General features: G+C 52.2%; 1 protein-coding gene across 1 annotated transcript; it reads right to left on the reverse strand.

Annotated features, from left to right (window-relative positions):
- Positions 1–1035: 1035 nt before the first annotated feature.
- Positions 1036–17651, reverse strand: LOC307089882 (thrombospondin-2-like; the record flags this gene model as incomplete). Its single annotated transcript, XM_079756353.1, has 20 exons — positions 1036–1155; positions 2212–2351; positions 2595–2692; positions 3908–4048; positions 4658–4788; positions 5602–5829; positions 6870–7104; positions 7643–7761; positions 8237–8396; positions 8622–8729; positions 9245–9463; positions 10739–10873; positions 11597–11727; positions 12114–12287; positions 13797–13973; positions 14741–14905; positions 15564–15657; positions 16372–16974; positions 17322–17452; positions 17567–17651. 20 exons carry the CDS (start codon positions 17649–17651, stop codon positions 1148–1150), a joined length of 3282 nt encoding a protein of 1093 aa, XP_079612479.1. The 3' UTR covers positions 1036–1147.
- Between the last annotated feature and the right edge of the window lie 317 nt (positions 17652–17968).

Genomic DNA, 17968 nt, shown 5'->3' on the forward strand with positions numbered 1-17968 from the left:
TTTCTGTGTGTGTGTGTGTGTTTGTGTGCGTGTGTTTGTGTGTGTGTGCGTGCGTGCGTGCGTGTTTGTGTGCGTGTCCACATACTAATAACATCCACGCCCAACCAGTTGTACAGGTTTAGTGTTTGGAGTCACGACAAAGTATTTATTTAAAGTAGTCGTAGTTTCAGGACTAGAATACCCGTTTTCAACGTCACACACACACACACACACACACACACACACACACACACACACACACACACACACACACACACACACACACACACACACACACACACACACACAGATAGAATAAAAATCATATTAAATGAAATAAAATAATACAATCAAATTGAATGAATAATTAACAACAGCAAAGCCATGTACTTACATTGAGCATTAAACAAATATATATATTTTTTATTAAATGTTTTTAATACTTTTAAAGTTAGAATTGTAAGTTCTCCCTGTGTGACTAAGAGAAGAGCATATTGATGTTCACAGGGGTGAAACATTTACATGGGTGTAAATGGTTATAATGTAGATATAATTAATAATGTAATGAAAATGTAATTTCGGATTTACAAACGAAGGTCATCCATGAGATCATCTTTCATCGTGTATTAACAATCATCGCCACTAGAGGGGAGTAGTGTATGTAGTTCTTCTGACTGGCTTCAGGGGGCTTTCAATAACTATCGAGCACAGACGGGTCAAGGAACATTAAAAATAAAAACATGATCATGATATTAGGAAGATAAGCAGGCAAAAAAAAGTTTGGTCATAAGAATTTTGGATGTCGTTATTTCAGCGGTTCCATTTAAAAAGTTGAGTAATAAGTGCATATCTAGATTATTTGAATGCCTTGAAATGCCAATAAAAAGCCATTGTAAGAGTACAAAAACAAACAGTTTCCGATTGTTAAGGCCACTTCAACCAGGTCACCATGCTGCGAGGCGGAAACCAAACCATTAAATCAGTCGTGATCGCCCACCTTTTACTGATCTTACCTCTCCTTTTATCTTTCCCTCCAGAGTCATTTAAGTACATTCTCTCTCCCTGTCTTATTTTCTCTCCTTCTTGGTATTCACTCTCAGTTCACTCTCAATTAGTTATATTTTCCTACATCTCTGCCTGGAGCTTTTGAGACTTTCCCAGTGAAAACTCAGATATCTGTGGAGGGGAAAAAGAAAGAGAAAACATCTATTATAAACCTGGAAGAACCATGAAATCACACGTCCCAAGAAGTCTGGTTCTCCCCGGAGAATCGGCTCAGTATCAATCATCGATCAATCAAGCAGGTTTGTGTGTGTGTGTGTGTGTGTGTGTGTGTGTTCTATCTCCATGGCTGCAGCACAACACACAAATAGTACTAAAGCATATTTATAACCAAGCCCATGTGTCTTAACAGCGGGTTTGCATACAATGCAAACAATTCTATTGGCATTCATTATTTTCGCAGACACTTTTATCCACTTTGATTTACAATCTAATTCCATTCGAAGTACACAATCAGTGTGTCTGGCAGACTTCAGGCCCCAGGATTCTCAAAACTAAATGAGCGGTATCACAGATAAAATGGCCGGATTTTGACCAAATCGAATGTATGATTGCATCATCAAACAAACAGCCCACCCATAGCAGTGACGATGTCTTTTACAAACCCGTGGTCGCCAGTAGTCTGACAGCCTATGCCATCCTGCCAATTTCCATATATTTTTAAGTAGAGCTGGGCCTGGTGGTGAGATGGTTCAACCCGCTAACGCGCTAACCACACAGGCAATACGCTAACTACACGTAGGCAAACCACATGCGCAATACGCTTACCACATGGGTGATAAGCTAACCCCTGCGCTAACTACACAGGCAATGTTCTAATCAAACGGGCGATTCGCTAACCACACGTAGGCTGACCACATGGGCAATACGCTAACCATTGTGCTAGCCACATGTACGCTAACCACATGTACGCTAACCACTTATACGCTAACCACATGTACGCTAACCACATGTACGCTAACCACATGGGTGATGATGCTACATCTGGTCTCTCTGCGTTCTCCTGTCCATAGAGGCATAAATATCCCATAAAAATATCTTTAAAGAAGAATTATCGGTTTATCGGTCTAAGTATATCGGTCGAAGTTTACCGCAGTATAAGTATATCGGTCTAAGTTCGTCTTTATACGTCTATCGGAATACGTCTATGGGGGCCTATGGGGGCCTCACCTCTGCACTCGTATCGGAGGTCGGAGAAGATGACGTGCTCCTGGGAGAAGACGAAGAGCCCAAGCCGGCCCCCGGCCAGTGTGTGGTCGTACACGGGCCCCGAGTCCGCCATGATGTCCCGGCCCTCGTACACAACCACCCTGCAACGGGGCCCTCCCCACGTCACTCACGCTCCATGGGTCCCACAGTATTCTGTATGTGTGTGTGTGCTTGTGCGTGTGTGTGTGTTCCTGTGGTTTGTGTTTTTGCTTATCTACTTATATAGTATTTATGTCCTGTATTATGTCTGACATACATAATTATGTATGTACACATTATTATGTCGGACATAAATAAAATAAGGGTGTGTGTGTGTGTGTGTGTGTGTGTGTGTAAGGCTGCACCTGATGAAGCCAGTCTTGGGTCGGTGGATAAGGTGCATGCGGTAAGCCGTGAAGTCTTTCCAGCCAATGTTGTTGGGGTCATGCCACAGTGTTTTGACCTACACACACAGACACACACACACACACACACACACACACACACACACACACACACACACACACACACACACACACACACACACACACACACACACACACACACACACACACACACATGCGTAGTCCAATACACAGTTAAGACTACAGAGCGTTGCTTCAGGTCTCATAGTTCTCGTTGTCTCCAGGGAGCAGAATCTGCTGCACTGGAAACTTCTGCCGGGCTATAAATACACTGAGGCTGGCGCAGGCTTCACACCATCGAGAACACATCTGAAGTGAAGGCAATGAATGTGATTGATCCAGAAATATGGACAGTATTTGATGTTATTGAACCATAGCAATTGATGGAAATGTACACAAATATTCAAGCACACGTGCAAAACATGTTGAACTTCAAGATTATTACCATGTGTTAATAATGATTCTCTTATTAGATGGGAGATCCGGTATCGATTATTGATCAAGATCCATGGAGTGGAAGAGCGAGGGACTGGTAGGAGCGCGGACCCCCACAGTGAGGTCTACCTTCAGGAGACCCAGAGGTACCCAGAGACACAGCAGGGAAGGCAGGACCATAACTCCACACTCTCCTGTTTCGTATCATCATGAAATCAAGACTTTTTTTCCTCCAAAATCTCTTCACTGTGTTTTTGCCCCGAAGAGCTAAATACCCACTTAGCCTTGAGGCTAACCGAGTTCTGTGTCCTTCTACCCCATATGGACCCCAGCCTGTCCCCCGGCCTCTCAGAGGTCCTCATCTCCCCCCCTCCCCTCCCCCCTGAGATTCCCTCACACACGCACACCACATGAGGAGGAGGAAATAACAAGGACAAGAATTGATAAAATAAATAAAAACCAAACAAAATAATAATAATAATAAATTGTTGTGAGAAGGGGTTGCCAGGTTTTGTGGAGTTCACCTCCAACCTGATCCCCTCCAACCTGAAGCAGGGCAGAGCTCATGGATCCATCTACTGTGTGACGGTGGGGCGGACTGTCCCTTTAAGGAGAACACGCCCCCTAGTGAGCAGAGTGGGGACTGCAATGACGTGTCGCAGTGTGTGCAACAGGCGTCCAATCAGACTCCACCAGGTGAGGCTGCCTCAACCAGCCGTCGCCCCCACACACCCCCACGGTCTCGACATCGTGTAAACCTTCCCATGATTGTGGTGAGACTCAACCTCCCTGGCGTCGCCCCGGTCCCGCCCCAGTACCTGGTTCCTGGTGTTCCCGGTGTGCCACAGGGCGTTGCGGAGGTATTCCCCGGGCCCCATGGTGGAGTTGACCAGCTTGATGGAGACCCCCGCCTCCCCGAAGGCCCGGGACGGCTTGGTCTCCCAGTAGGCCTGGGACACCTGCGCCGGGACGGGGGAACGTCCAGAGGCATGCCAGGTCATTTCCTACTCTTTATTAGTACATCTGCGCAGTGAATCCAGCACATGGGAAATAAAACAATAATAGTTTCTGCAAAGCTGGAAAATGGACACACCTGCCCCCGAAATGTCTAGGGGCATTGCCAAAGATACTCTGTGCACACACTTCATGTGTGTGTCTGTGGATGTGTGTGTGCCCGTGTTGTGTGCATGTGTGTGTGTGTGTGTGTATGTGTCTGTTTGGCTGGGTTGTGTGTATAATTTGGTGTGTGTGTGGGATTCTGTGTCTGTGAATGCATGTGGGCACATGCATATGTTGTGCGCATGTGTGTGTGTTTGTGTGTGTGTGTGTCTCCTTTTGGCTGTGTTGTGTTTGTCTGCGCGCGTGCGCGAGTGTGTGCGCATGCCTGTGTGTGTGTGTGTGTGTGTGTGTGTGTGTGTGTGTGTGTGTGTGTGTGTGTGTGTGTGTGTGTGTGTGTGTGTGTGTGTGTGTGTGTGCGCGCGTGCATGTGTTTGTCTGCATGTGTGTGCGCGCATGTGTGCGCGCGTGTGTGTGTGTGTGCGTGCGTGCGTCTGTGTTGTGATCCCCACCTGTTTCCACATGACAACGTAGAAGCGGCGGCTGGACTGGTAGGCGAACACGATGCCGGCGTAGTCGTCGTCCCGGTTGGTGTTCACGTAAAACGTGGCGCTGAAGTCCACCGAACTGAACTTGTCGAAACCTGGACACGGAATTTAGGTTCAGGGGCCAACAGAGGAAGGAGGGGAACCAGGGGCCACTGAGCAGTCAGCATTCACAGGAGAAGGGTCTGCGTTCATGTGAGTCAGAGGAGCCATGCGTGTGATTGGGCTGAGACGTTTGAACCGTCCAGATGTTTGTTCAGAGTGGGCCAAGTCTGTGAAGCCTCTTGTTTTAGGATCAAGGTTATTTTCTGCGATAAGTGTTCCATACGCCGATGCTAGGATAAATAAACGGATTGAACAAACGTATTAACGATAAGTAATGATAGATAAGTGGAAGAACCCCGCCCCAGTAGAAGCGTCTGTGTTTACCCTGGATGTTCTCAGAAGCAAACCGCGGTGTTGTCCGCTTGAAAACATTGATTATCATCTCGGTTGGTTTAAGGATTACGATGCTTGCAGCTAGATAAATAGTGAAATTGGCGCAACATAAACTATGTTTACCGACCGTGTGAATTGATTCTCGACCCAACTCTTGCACACACACACAAATGCAGACATGCACACGCCACACACACACACACACACACACACACACACACACACACACACACACAGACAGACAGACAGACAGACAGACAGACAGACAGACAGACAGACAGACAGACAGACAGACAGACAGACAATGACACACACACACACACTTACTCACACACACACACACACACACAGACAAAGACACACACACAAAGCGCAGACACACACACACACACACACACACACACACACACACAAAGACACACAGACACACACACACAGACACACACACACACACACACACAGGTGTCTCTGACCGATAGCGATGCCGGGGTCGGAGTTGGCGGTCTGCAGCAGCTCCGTGCCCTGGCTGCGGACCACCCAGAGCGGGTCGGACTGCGTGGTGCCGCTGGGGTCCAGCAGAACCACCTGGAAGCGCCTGAAGTCGGTGACCTGGATGTTGCTGTTCTCCGGGCAGGGGTCCAGTGCGTCTGGAACGCTGTCGTTGTCGAAGTCATCGCGGCACGCGTCCCCGCAGCCATCACCTGGAGAGGGGGAGGGAGGGGGGGGGAGGGGGGAGGAGGGGGGAGAGAGGGAGAGAGAGGGAGGGAGAAACAGAAAGAGGTAAAGAGGGAGAGATGGACGGAGAGAGGGAGTGAGAGGGAGAGAGAGAGGAGAGAGGGAGAGACGGAGAGAGGGCGAGAGAGAGGGGGGAGGGAGAGACGGAGAGAGGGAGAGACGGGGAGAGAGAGGACATAGAGTGAGCGGGAGAGAGAGGGACAGAGATAGATGAAGGGAGTTAAATGGAACCAGGCGGCACAGAAATCATCACTAATCTTCTTAATCCTCTCCAATTTACTCCCAAACATCTGGGAGTAAATTGCAGAACATTCCTTGAAGCGGGTGTTTTGTCTTGTAAATGAAACACAGACAACGAGTTCTTCAGTGCGCCCAGCAGGAAATGTTTTAGAGAAAAAGATCTAACGGTTAGGGCGATCAACTCCCAACTGAAAGCTTCCAGCTTCCATCCCTGATGTTCCTATTTCCCTGACGAGGTACCCTTGAGCAAGAATCCTAACCCCTACCTACTCCTTCACAACATATATCTGAATTCACTGTGAGTTGCTTTGGATAAAGACGTATTCTAGACGATTAAATCACTAATTGCAGTGAAATAATTGCAGTAGTTTGCAGTATGTACGTAGGTAAACATTCAGATCATGTATCACAGCCACATGTTACTTGGTCTGACCCAGAGCGTTGTTTTGACCTGTTCAGCTCCCCCCCTTCCATTTGCATTTTGATTCGGTGATGCAACCAGCCAATCGGTTAAATTGATCTCCGCCTTTCGACTCGTTTCCAGCCAATAGAAGCTCAAGAAGGTTCTGAACCACAAAAGAGTCACCAGAGAGACCATCGAGGACTTGTGATTGTCACGAGTCTGCGACGGAAGACTCGAACAGCACAGGGAAGGCCAATCACGAGCCAGGAACGGTTCTGAACAGCAACAACAGCGTCACCAGAGAGCCCGTAGCTCGGTGCTGCACGCGACCTCATGCTATCGCCTCATGGCGTGCGTCCGTACCGTCAGAGTCCAGCTGGTCGCGGTTGGGGACCAGCCGGCAGTTGTCGCGGTCGTCAGGGATACCGTCGTTGTCGTCGTCATGGTCACAGGCGTCCCCGCGGCCGTCGCGGTCGTGGTCTGCTTGGTTGCTGTTGGCGACGTAGGGACAGTTGTCCAGGGAGTTCTGGTGGCCGTCCTCGTCGATGTCCTCGTTGTCGTCGCACAGGTCCCCGACGAGGTCGCTGTCCGAGTCCATCTGAGGACGCACACACAAGCACATGCACAAGCACACACACATATCTGAAAATAATACTCGGAAACGCACGCACGCAAACGCACACACGCATGTATGCACGCACACACACACACACACACGCATGTATGCATGCACACATACACGTACTCGAACAGACACACACGCTTGCACGCACACACACAACAAACACACATACTCGTACACAGACACACATTCACACAACATGATACAAACATCCCCGCAGCCATACACATATTCAAACAAACAAAGAAAAATGAAGAACCGCACACAATCACCCACACAATTTCCTCAAAAGCGACATATAGCATCAGAGAAAGGTAATAGAGACATGTAATACAATAGAGATATGTGATACAGTAGAGACATGTAATACAATAGAGATATGTGATGCAGTAGAGACATGTAATACAATAGAGATATGTGATGCAGTAGAGATATGTGATACAGTAGAGGTATGTGATACAGTAGAGAATGTGATACAGTAGAGATATGTAATACAGTGAAACAAGAGGCCCACCTGTCGCGGGTTGTTCAGCAGGGGACAGTTGTCACACTGGTCTCCCACCCCGTCCATATCCGTGTCTCTCTGGTCCGTGTTGTAGACCAGGGGACAGTTGTCCCGGTCGTTCAGCACCTCTGGGGAGAGAGATGGAGATAGAGAGAGGGAGAAAGAGAGAGAGATGTAGAATCAAATTTCTGTTACCGTCTCCGTGTTGTCTCCGTGTCGTCGAGGTTACCGTCTCCATGTCGTCGAGGGTCACCGTCTCCATGTCGTCGAGGTTACCGTCTCCGTGTCATGGAGTGGTTACCGTCTCCGTGTCGTCATGGTTACCGTCTCTGTGTCGTTGAGGTTACCGTCTCCGTGTCATGGAGGTTACCGTCTCCGTGTCGTTGTGGTTACCGTCTCCGTGTCGTCGAGGTTACTGTCTCTGTGTCGTCGTGGTTACCGTCTCCGTGTCGTCGAGGTTACGTCTCCGTGTCGTTGAGGTTACCGTCTCTGTGTCATGGAGGAGGGTTACCGTCTTCTTGTCGCCGAGGTTACCGTCTCCATGTCGTCGAGGTTACCGTCTCCTTGTCGTCGTAGTTACCGTCTCCGTATCGTCGTGGTTACCGTCTCCGTCCTTGTCGATGCTGCAGGCGTCCCCCTCCCCGTTGTCATCCGTGTCCGTCTGCAGCGGGTTGTCGTCGAACGGACAGTTGTCGCAGCGGTCGCCCACGCCGTCCCGGTCCGAGTCGGCCTGGCGGGGGTTGTACACCAGGGGGCAGTTGTCCTACCGGACAGATTCACCGATTTATAATAAAAACACGCCTCAGCAGACATGTTATGACATCCTCCTCCTTCTAATCAGTATCATCCTCTTCATCATCATCATCATCATTGTTATCATCATCATCCTCATCCTTATCACCATCATCATCATCCTCCTCCTCATCAGCGTCATCATCATCATCATCATCATCCTCCTCCTCCTCTTCATCCTCTTCCTCCTCCTCACCCTCTCATCAACGATGCCGTCGTTGTCGTCGTCAGGGTCACAGGCGTCCCCCACCCCGTCATTGTCCAGGTCCTCTTGTCCCGAGTTGGGAAGCCCGGGGCAGTTGTCCTGTCGTCCAATCACAAAACACTAAGGTTAACCAGTGATCCTATCTCAGATCCACTGCGCTCTACAGAAGAACTCCTGGAGGCCATACACTGAAAGGGGAGGAGATACGCCTCGTTTCATGTTCCGTTCCAGAGATGTTCTACAGAAGAGGAGCTTGTTAGTGTGATAGGACAAAGCCTTCAGACGAAGAGGATTTATATAAGTGTTCCGACAGCGGCCCGTGTCCACAGGGATGACTCCAAAACTCAACAGATTCTTTATCAAAGAGCGTCGGTTTCATGTTTGGTCTTATCTTCCCACTGGGAAAAGGGTTTCTAGTGTCTGCGTTTGCTGCCAATTACACGCTTCAACATAATTGGTCAAAACAGATACGAAGCGAAACAAAGTGAAACCCCCCTTTCATCCAGACTGGAGCTCGTCTGCCGTCCGTCCTGCGAGCATCAATCTAAAATCTGATTTGTGCCGCCACCCGGTGTCCCAACCAATCACAGGCCTCGGTCCAGGGGGCGTCTTACCCTCTGACAGTGGTAGGTGGCGTTCCATTCGCAGGTCAGGCCGTGGTTGGGCCAGCCGTCCAGGTCTGAGTCCTCGGCGCACAGGAAGCCGTCTCCGGCATAGCCCACCGCACAGCGGCAGCGGTACAGCACCTCGGAGGCCAGGCCCAGGTAGTGGCAGAGGGCGTGGGGGTGGCAGTTGTGGGTGTTGTCCTTGCAGGGGTTGTACGGCTCACACACCTGCGGACGGACGGGCAGACGCACGAGGGAGGGAGGTGGAGGTGTGTGCGTGAGGCTCTGGTGAGAGATCGGGTGTAGACGTTGATCTGTGTTTGGGAAGTGTTTGAATAGAATAGGACTGAATGGGGAGCATCGGAGTTGTTTGAATATTGGCCTGTCATGGGATTTCCCATCCTTGAATAAAGTTGTCATGGAAACCATGAAAAAGGCCCTGGAAATGTAATACATGGAGGCAATTTATTTTTAGAAATTCAAAGCATGCCGCTCAAAAGAGATGCCTTCCTTGCTGTCACAGGAAAATAGTTTCCGATGCTACACTCCAATGCTACACATTCGATGCTACAATCCCTGTGCACATCCCAATGGGTAGTCCGGAAAAAATCTGGGTCTGAAACTCAAAACTCTCAGTACTTGGGTCATTCAGGGCTCTTGGTCCTCCTCTACTGGCTGTACACTGGGTCTCACTACTGGGGTCATTCAGGGCTCTTGGTCCTCCTCTACTGGCTGTACACTGGGTCTCACTACTGGGGTCATTCAGGGCTCTGGGTCCCCTCCTCTACTGGCTGTACACTGGGTCTCACTACTGGGGTCATTCAGGGCTCTTGGTCCTCCTCTACTTGCTGTACACTGGGTCTCACTACTGGGGTCATTCAGGGCTCTTGGTCCTCCTCTACTGGCTGTACACTGGGTCTCACTACTGGGGTCATTCAGGGCTCTGGGTCCCCTCCTCTCCTGGCTGTACACTTGGTCCCAGTACCGGGGTCATTCAGGGCTCTTGGTCCTTCTCTCCTGGCAGTACACCTGGTCCTGGCTTCTGTCACTCACTCTCATGGCTTTAATACCACAGCTATTCGTATGAAACACAACTGCTCTGTTCAGATTGCATCTTGGCCCAAGAAGAAATGAAGAAAAATAACAAAATGAAATGAAAACAACTTTCAGGACCTCGTTTCGTAAATATTAGGACTCAAACTTTCATCTGCGCTCATGATTCTTGCACTTTTTTTTGTTGATTTGTCATTGTGGAATGCACTTATTGTGTGTTGCTTTGGATAAAAGCTTCAGCTAAATAAATGAAATTTAATGTAAAGTATTGTTATGTAATGTAAAGTGACATAAAGTACTGTAATGTAATGTCATACCATGTCATTTTATGGAATGTGAAATGTAACGTTATTTAAAGAAGTGTCCTTTCCTGTCCTGTAAAGTAATGTTATTTTATGCAAAGTAATGTAGAGTAATGTAATGTAATGTAATATTGTGGTGAAGGCCAACCTGTCGTGTCTCCAGGGCGACCTGCATGCCCAGGCCGTAGGGCTGACTGCCTCGGTACCAGGGAGGGCAGGGCAGGCAGTAGAACCCGGGGTCTGTGTTCACGCACTCCGTCACACACACACCCTGCACTTGACACTGTGGGGACACACAGGATCACACGCTGTCACACACACTCCCTGCACCTAACTCTGTGGGGACACACAGGAACACACGCTGTCACACACACTCCCTGCACCTGACACTGTGGGGACACACCGTCACACACACTCCCTGCACCTGACACTGTGGGGACACACACCGTTACACACACTCCCTAACCCGACACTGTGGGGACACACAGGGGGACACTCTGTGACACACCCTCCGTGCACCTGACACTGTGGGGACACACACAGTTAAACACACTCCCTGCACCTGACACTGTGAGGACACACACTGTTACACACATTCCCGGCACCTGACATTGTGAGGACACACACTCCGTAACACACACTCTGTGCACCTGACGCTGTGAGGACACACAGGGACGCACACACTCCCTGCACCTGACACTGTGAGGACCCACACACGCCGTTACAAACACTTCCTGCACCTGACACTGCGGGGACACACACCTTCACACTCACTTCCTGCACCTGACGCTGTGAGGACACACAGGGACAATGCCGTCGGACTGGTTATGGTTTGCTTGTGTGAGTGTGGGTATAGCATGATTGACAGGTGGAACATCAATTTAAGGCGTGCATATTTCTAAGTTTAGTCAACTCTTCAGAAGTGTGTAGGTGTGTGTCCCTGTGTACGTATTTGTGTGTGTGCATTATTACGTCATATATTGCGTCATGTGTGTGTGTGTGTTACCTCGTCTTCGTCCTCACAGTTGGAGCCGTTGCCATGTAAACCAGGAGGACAGCGTCCGCAGTCCCAGGACCCGTCAGCGTGGGACGTGCACTCAACGCCCGGGAAACAGGGACGTAACAACTGGCACATGTCTGCGAGCACACACACATACACAGACACAGACACAGAGACACACACACACACACACACACACAAAAAGGAACAAATACACAAACACACACAAACACACACACACACACATAAAGGAACACACACGCAGACAGACAGACAGACAGACGGACGGACGGACGGACGGACGGACGGACGGACGGACACAGGAGCAAACACACACAATTTTCTTTACATAAAACCAGAGGTCGGTGTCTGAGCTTGCGCACACAAAGCCAGTCGGTCCCACAAAAAATCCGACTCGAGTATTTCACCGAACGCTCAAGTTGGCTCAAATGGACTTCTTGTGAGTGGCTTTGGATGGCGGCGTCTGCTGAGTGCCCCGAGTGTGGCCCTGTGGATCACTGACCTGCAGGGCAGGCTGTCCTGCTACACATGGAGTAGTCCAACGCGTCCCCCCGGCACGCCCTGCCCCCGTGCTGGGGGGCGGGGCTGGAGCAGTCCCGCACGCGGGTGGTCAGACCCCCGCCACACGACTGAGAGCACGCAGACCACTCCGACCAAGAGGACCAGCCCCCCGCGACTACACACAGCAACACACACACACACAGAGAAAGAGACGCACACACACAGGAACACACACACAGAAACAGAAACAGACGCACACACACAGGAATACACACACACACACACACACAGAAACAGATGCACACACAAGCACAGTAATAGAAACACGCACACACACAGGAACACACAAACAGACACACAGAAACAGAAACAGACGCACACAGGAACACACACACACACAAACAGAAACAGACGCTCACACGCACGCAGATACACAGACACAAACGCACATGCACACACAGACACACTTGCACGCACACACACACTCACAAACAGAAACAAACACAAATTGAGATTTAACCACTGTGTGTGTTTTTATACAAATGACCATGAAGACAAAAAAATCCAAGAATACACCCACACACACACACACACACACACACACACACACACACACACACACACACACACACACACACACACACACACACACACACACACACACACACACACAGGATGATGCATGGCTCCGTGGTTCTGCTGTGGTTTGGATGTCTTCCATCATGTCGATGAGGTGTGTGTGTGTGTGTGTGTGTTTGTGCTGTGGAACATATGTACTGGTACGCGTTTGAAGTCTGCTCTCTTTATGGGCTCCCAGTCCGCCCATCAAGGGTTGCGTTCCCCTAAAATAACCTCTCTCTGACGGCCCCTGGTGTCTCCAGCGTGCTCTGGTCAACAGCTCGTGGAGCCGTCCAGAAGGGCTTTGGTTCTACACCCTGTTGTGTGTGTGTGTGTGTGTGTCTGTGTGTGTGTGTCTTGTTCCTGCGACCACAGTCAATTCGTTTTTATTGAGAAAAGTCGAATATCTTAAGAAATACACATATTGGTTCCTCAACAATGCATGTCTGTGTATGAATGTGTGGTGTGTTCGGAATATGTGTGTTTGTGTACATCTTTGTCTCTGAAAGTCTGAGCATGAGCTTGTGTTTATGAATGTCTAATTATGTGGGTATGACGTGATTGTGTGCGTGTGTGTTTGTTGTCTGTATGAACATGTGTGTGTGCAAGTCAGTGTGTGTGTGTGCGAATGTATGTGTGTGTGTATGAAAATGCGTATGAATGGGTGTGTGGGTTTTTAACTATATGTGTGTGTATGAAAGTGCATATGAATTGGTGTGTGTGTTTGACTATATATGTGTGTGCGTGTGTCTGGGTGTGTATTAAAGTGCATATGAATGGGTGTGTGTGTTTGACTATATGTGTGTGTGTGTGTGTGTGTGTGTGTATGAAAGTGTGTATGAATATGTTTGTGTGTATGTGTGTGTGTTTGAAAGTGCATATGAACGAATGTATGTGTATGTGTGCGAAAGTGCCTATGAATGTGTGTGTGTGTGTTTGCCTACACATGTGTGTGTGCGTATGAAAGTGCGTATGAATGTGTGTGTGTGTGTGTTTGCCCACACATGTGTGTGTGCGTATGAAAGTGCGTATGAACGGCTGTGTGTGTACATGCCCATGGACCCACCCGGACACTGGGCTCTCCCGCACGGATGCGTCTCCCTGGCGGAGCCCACACAGCCCCTGCCCCCCCGCTGGGGCCCCGGGTTGTTGCAGAGTCGTACCCGCGTCATGTTCCCCTGACCGCACGTTGTGGTGCACGTGGACCAGGGCGACCACGTCCCCCAGAGCCCGTCCAGCCGCCCTGCGCGCCCGGGGAAACCCCGCCCGTCAAACACGGTTAAGACTCGCTCAGCGCGGCCCCGGGCCCGGGGCCCAGTGCGCTGACGCTAGCACACTGTTTCCAACGGAGGAGGGAGGGGAGAGGAGGAGGAGGAGGAGGAGGAGGAGGAGGAGGGGGAGATGAGGAGGAGGAGGAGGAGGGGGAGGGGGGAGAGGAGGAGGAGGAGGAGGAGGGAGATGAGGAGGAGGAGGAGGAGGAGGAGGGGGGAGAGGAGGAGGAGGAGGAGGAGGGGGGGGAGAGGAGGGGGAGGGAGATGAGGAGGAGGAGGAGGAGGAGGGAGATGAGGAGGGGGAGGAGGAGGAGGAGGGAGAGGAGGAGGAGGAGGAGGAGGGGGGGGAGAGGAGGGGGAGGGAGATGAGGAGGAGGAGGAGGAGGAGGGAGATGAGGAGGGGGAGGAGGAGGAGGAGGAGGGTCAGGAGGAGGAGGAGGAGGAGGGGGGAGAGGAGGGGGAGGGAGATGAGGAGGAGGAGGAGGAGGAGGAGGAGGAGGGGGGAGAGGAGGAGGAGGAGGAGGAGGGGGGGGAGAGGAGGGGGAGGGAGATGAGGAGGAGGAGGAGGAGGGGGGAGAGGAGGAGGAGGAGGAGGAGGAGGAGGAGGAGGGGGGGGAGAGGAGGAGGAGGAGGAGGAGGAGGAGGAGGAGGGGGGGGGAGGAGGAGGAGGAGGAGGAGCAGCAACAACATCATCATCAAAACAACATATTCTGAGGCGGTTCCCGTGGCGACGCCGTACCTTTGCGGTCGCACTTGGCCAGCATGCAGCTGCGGGTCTGGACCGAGGGGCCGGCGCAGGACGGTCTGACGTCATCGCAGGACCGCCCCCTCTGCTGGCCGCCGCGGCCACACGTCACGGAGCACTCGGTCCACTCGGTCCACGGGGACCAGCCGTCCTCTTTGGCTGCACACGCACACACGTACGCACACACGCACATGCACGCACGCACGTACACACACACGGACACACGCGCGCACGCACGCGCACACTCGACCCGCGCACACACACACACACACACACACACACACACACACACACGCGCGCGCACGCACACACGGACCCAAATCGACACACGCACAGGAACCCACACTCGTGCACACGCACAGGAGCACAGGCGCCCACACATGCAAACACAGACACAGACACACGCACACGCAGAGAGGCAAACACATTCTTAAGCCCAAAGCACACGGAGCACAAACGCTTGATCACTTCTGTAGCGTGACCCAGAAGAGAAGTAGAGGAGGGTTTTAACGGAGCGAAGCCAACGCCAGTGCAGCTGGCACTGTTCCTGCCTGCTCTTACAACCAACCCAATTCTAACACATTGCGCCGAGTCACCCCCCCGGCTACGTGGCCTCTGGGGTTAGATGAAGAAACGCTTAAGGCTGAATCATACTGCCGCGTTGACTTGCGGTCGTGGGATCAACGCAGGTCTCCACCTAGGGTCCAGACCCTCGTAGCTACGCCCGGTAATGAGCCCCTCAGCTGCTGGCCCACCCTGAGGTATAAGTCCGGCTCTGCAGCTGACTGCATCGTGACAGGCTATGGAAGTCGCTCACATAGACACACAGGGCAGCAGTCTTCCTCCATGAAGGTGGGGGTGGCGCAGTAGACAGGGGGGCAGGACTTCTGGCGACACACCACCTGTCCACCCTGGGCACGGGGGGGGGGGGGGGGGGAGAAGAAAGCAGGTGAGGGACGGACAGTGAGACACAAATCAAGAGGGACAGGGAGATGAGAGGACAGAGAGGAACAGAACGGTCAAGACAGGAATGGAGAAACAGCCCCAGATCAGTACATTACAAAATAGATCAATTATTCCACACCACTGAAAGAATGCGAGGGAGATGTTCGGTGCTGTTGGAAAATGATAAATAGCCCCAATAAGGTAGCGATGCATCGCCGCTCTGCTCCAAGGGAGGAGCAGACTGCAGGAATCCACCTTGGCTGCAGGTCGGAAAACAGATCCCGCCCCACAAAATCAGAGGGTGGTAAATCGTAATGGAATTCTCCATGGACCCCTACTGTGCATCATTCTACAACATTCCTTCATGATCTGCAAGTGAGCTAATCTGGACTCCAGCAGAACTATTGACAGCAGAACTTCTGGGAGGAGACGGAGAAGTTCCACCTTGTTTCCTGTTTGTTACCGGGGAAATTCTACCAAAGAGCAAATCTTTCACGCTAGTGGTTTTCCACAGTGGCCAGTATACAGTGTCGGTACAAACACACTTTCTTATACTTTACGAGTGTGGCTTGTGTTCGCTCTCAATAGCCAATCACGTGCTTACAGATCCCCAGCGCCACGATTGGTCGAAACAAAATCGCAGCGAAATAAAATGGCTTCAGCCTGGAACCACGACCCACCTGACAGGAACAGGAAGTACAGCTGTCCAGCTGCCAGTCCTCCTGGTGGTCGTACATCCGTCCGTCCTGCACGCACCACATCTCCCCATCACGGTCGCTGTCCGGTAACCGGCCGCCGTCGCGGTCGCTGTCCGGTAACCGGCCGCCGTCGCGGCCGCTGTCCGGTAACCGGTCGCTGTCCGGTAACCAGCCGCTGTCCGGTAGCTGGGCACGGTCGCGGTCACTGTCCGGTAACCGGCCGCCGTCGCTGTCCGGTAACCGGCCGCCGTCGCGGTCGCTGTCCGGTAACCGGCCGCCGTCGCGGTCGCTGTCCGGTAACCGGCCGCCATCGCTGTCCGGTAACCGGCTGCCGTCGTGGTCGCTGCCCGGTAACCGGCCGCGGCCGCTGCCCGGTAACCGGCCGCGGTCGCGGTCGCTGCCCGGTAGCCGGCCGCGGTCTCCCCCATCGCCATCCCCCCCCCCGTCCCTCTCCTCCCCCTCCCCGTCTCCCCCTCCCCCCTTGTCCCTGTATCCCACGGCGTTGCCGCCCCGCATGGCGTCGCGGTCCGTGGCATTCCGATCCATCTCCGCCAACGCCAGACGCATCTCCTCGTTCTCGTAGATCTGAGGAAGACGAAGCAGGCGGACGGGGATGAAAGTCAGGTCTGCGGACCACGCCGCACGACTATGTGTGTGTGTGTGTGTGTTTGCATGCGCACACACACACATGCACACGCACAGACACACACACACACACACATGCACACGCACAGGCAAATACACACACACACAGACACAGACACACACACACACACCGACGCGAGCACGCACACAGACAAACAGACACGCAGACCTAGACACAGACACACACACGACTTGAGATTGAACGACTGTATGTGTTTGTCTACCACTCGGCGGTATGGAAGCCACAGCAATGCGTTTTCCCCCCCCCCCCACCCCGGAACCCGTACCACTTTCTGCAGGTCCTCCAGCAGGCTGCTGGTGACCAGGCGCAGTCCCTGGACCTCCGTCAGGACGCCCAGGAACTCCTCACAGGGCTGGCGGCAGGTGGCGCCGGCCTCCCTCTCAGCTCCCAGGGCACCTGACCGGCCAGGGGACAGGTGAGGGTGGACACGCATGGGAGACGCAGGCAGGAGGGGGTCTGTCGGTGTGTGTGTGTGTGTGTTTGTGTGTGTGTGTGTGTGCGTGCTGTTACCTAAACACAGAGCGACAGACGCGCAGAGGAACGCCGAGAGCCCCGGGGCGAAACGTCTCGTCCGAGCCATTCCTGCCGTCGACATAAATCACAGTCCTCCGTCTCTCTCTCGCCGGGGAAACGGTGCTGCTGGCGCAACGCAGGGAGAAGGCATAACAGAAGACAGATGGACGTGAGGCGGTGGACAGACGTGTGTCCTGAGGTACCTGCAGACTCCTCGCCGCTCCACCACCGAGGTCTCCTTGATGGCCGCTAACGAGCGTGGGCTCCGCTCCGGGCTGCTCCGTCTCCGCAGATGGTTTGAAGTTTGTCCCTCTGCTTTTTTTTTGCCTTTTTTCTCACGTCCTTAATTCGCCGTCTCCACGTTGCCTCGTCATCCTGGCGCAGCGCCGCGGCTCCGGA

This window comes from Pollachius pollachius, assembly GCF_949987615.1.
Source record: "Pollachius pollachius genome assembly, chromosome: 19".
NCBI classification, from domain to species: Eukaryota; Metazoa; Chordata; class Actinopteri; order Gadiformes; family Gadidae; genus Pollachius; species Pollachius pollachius.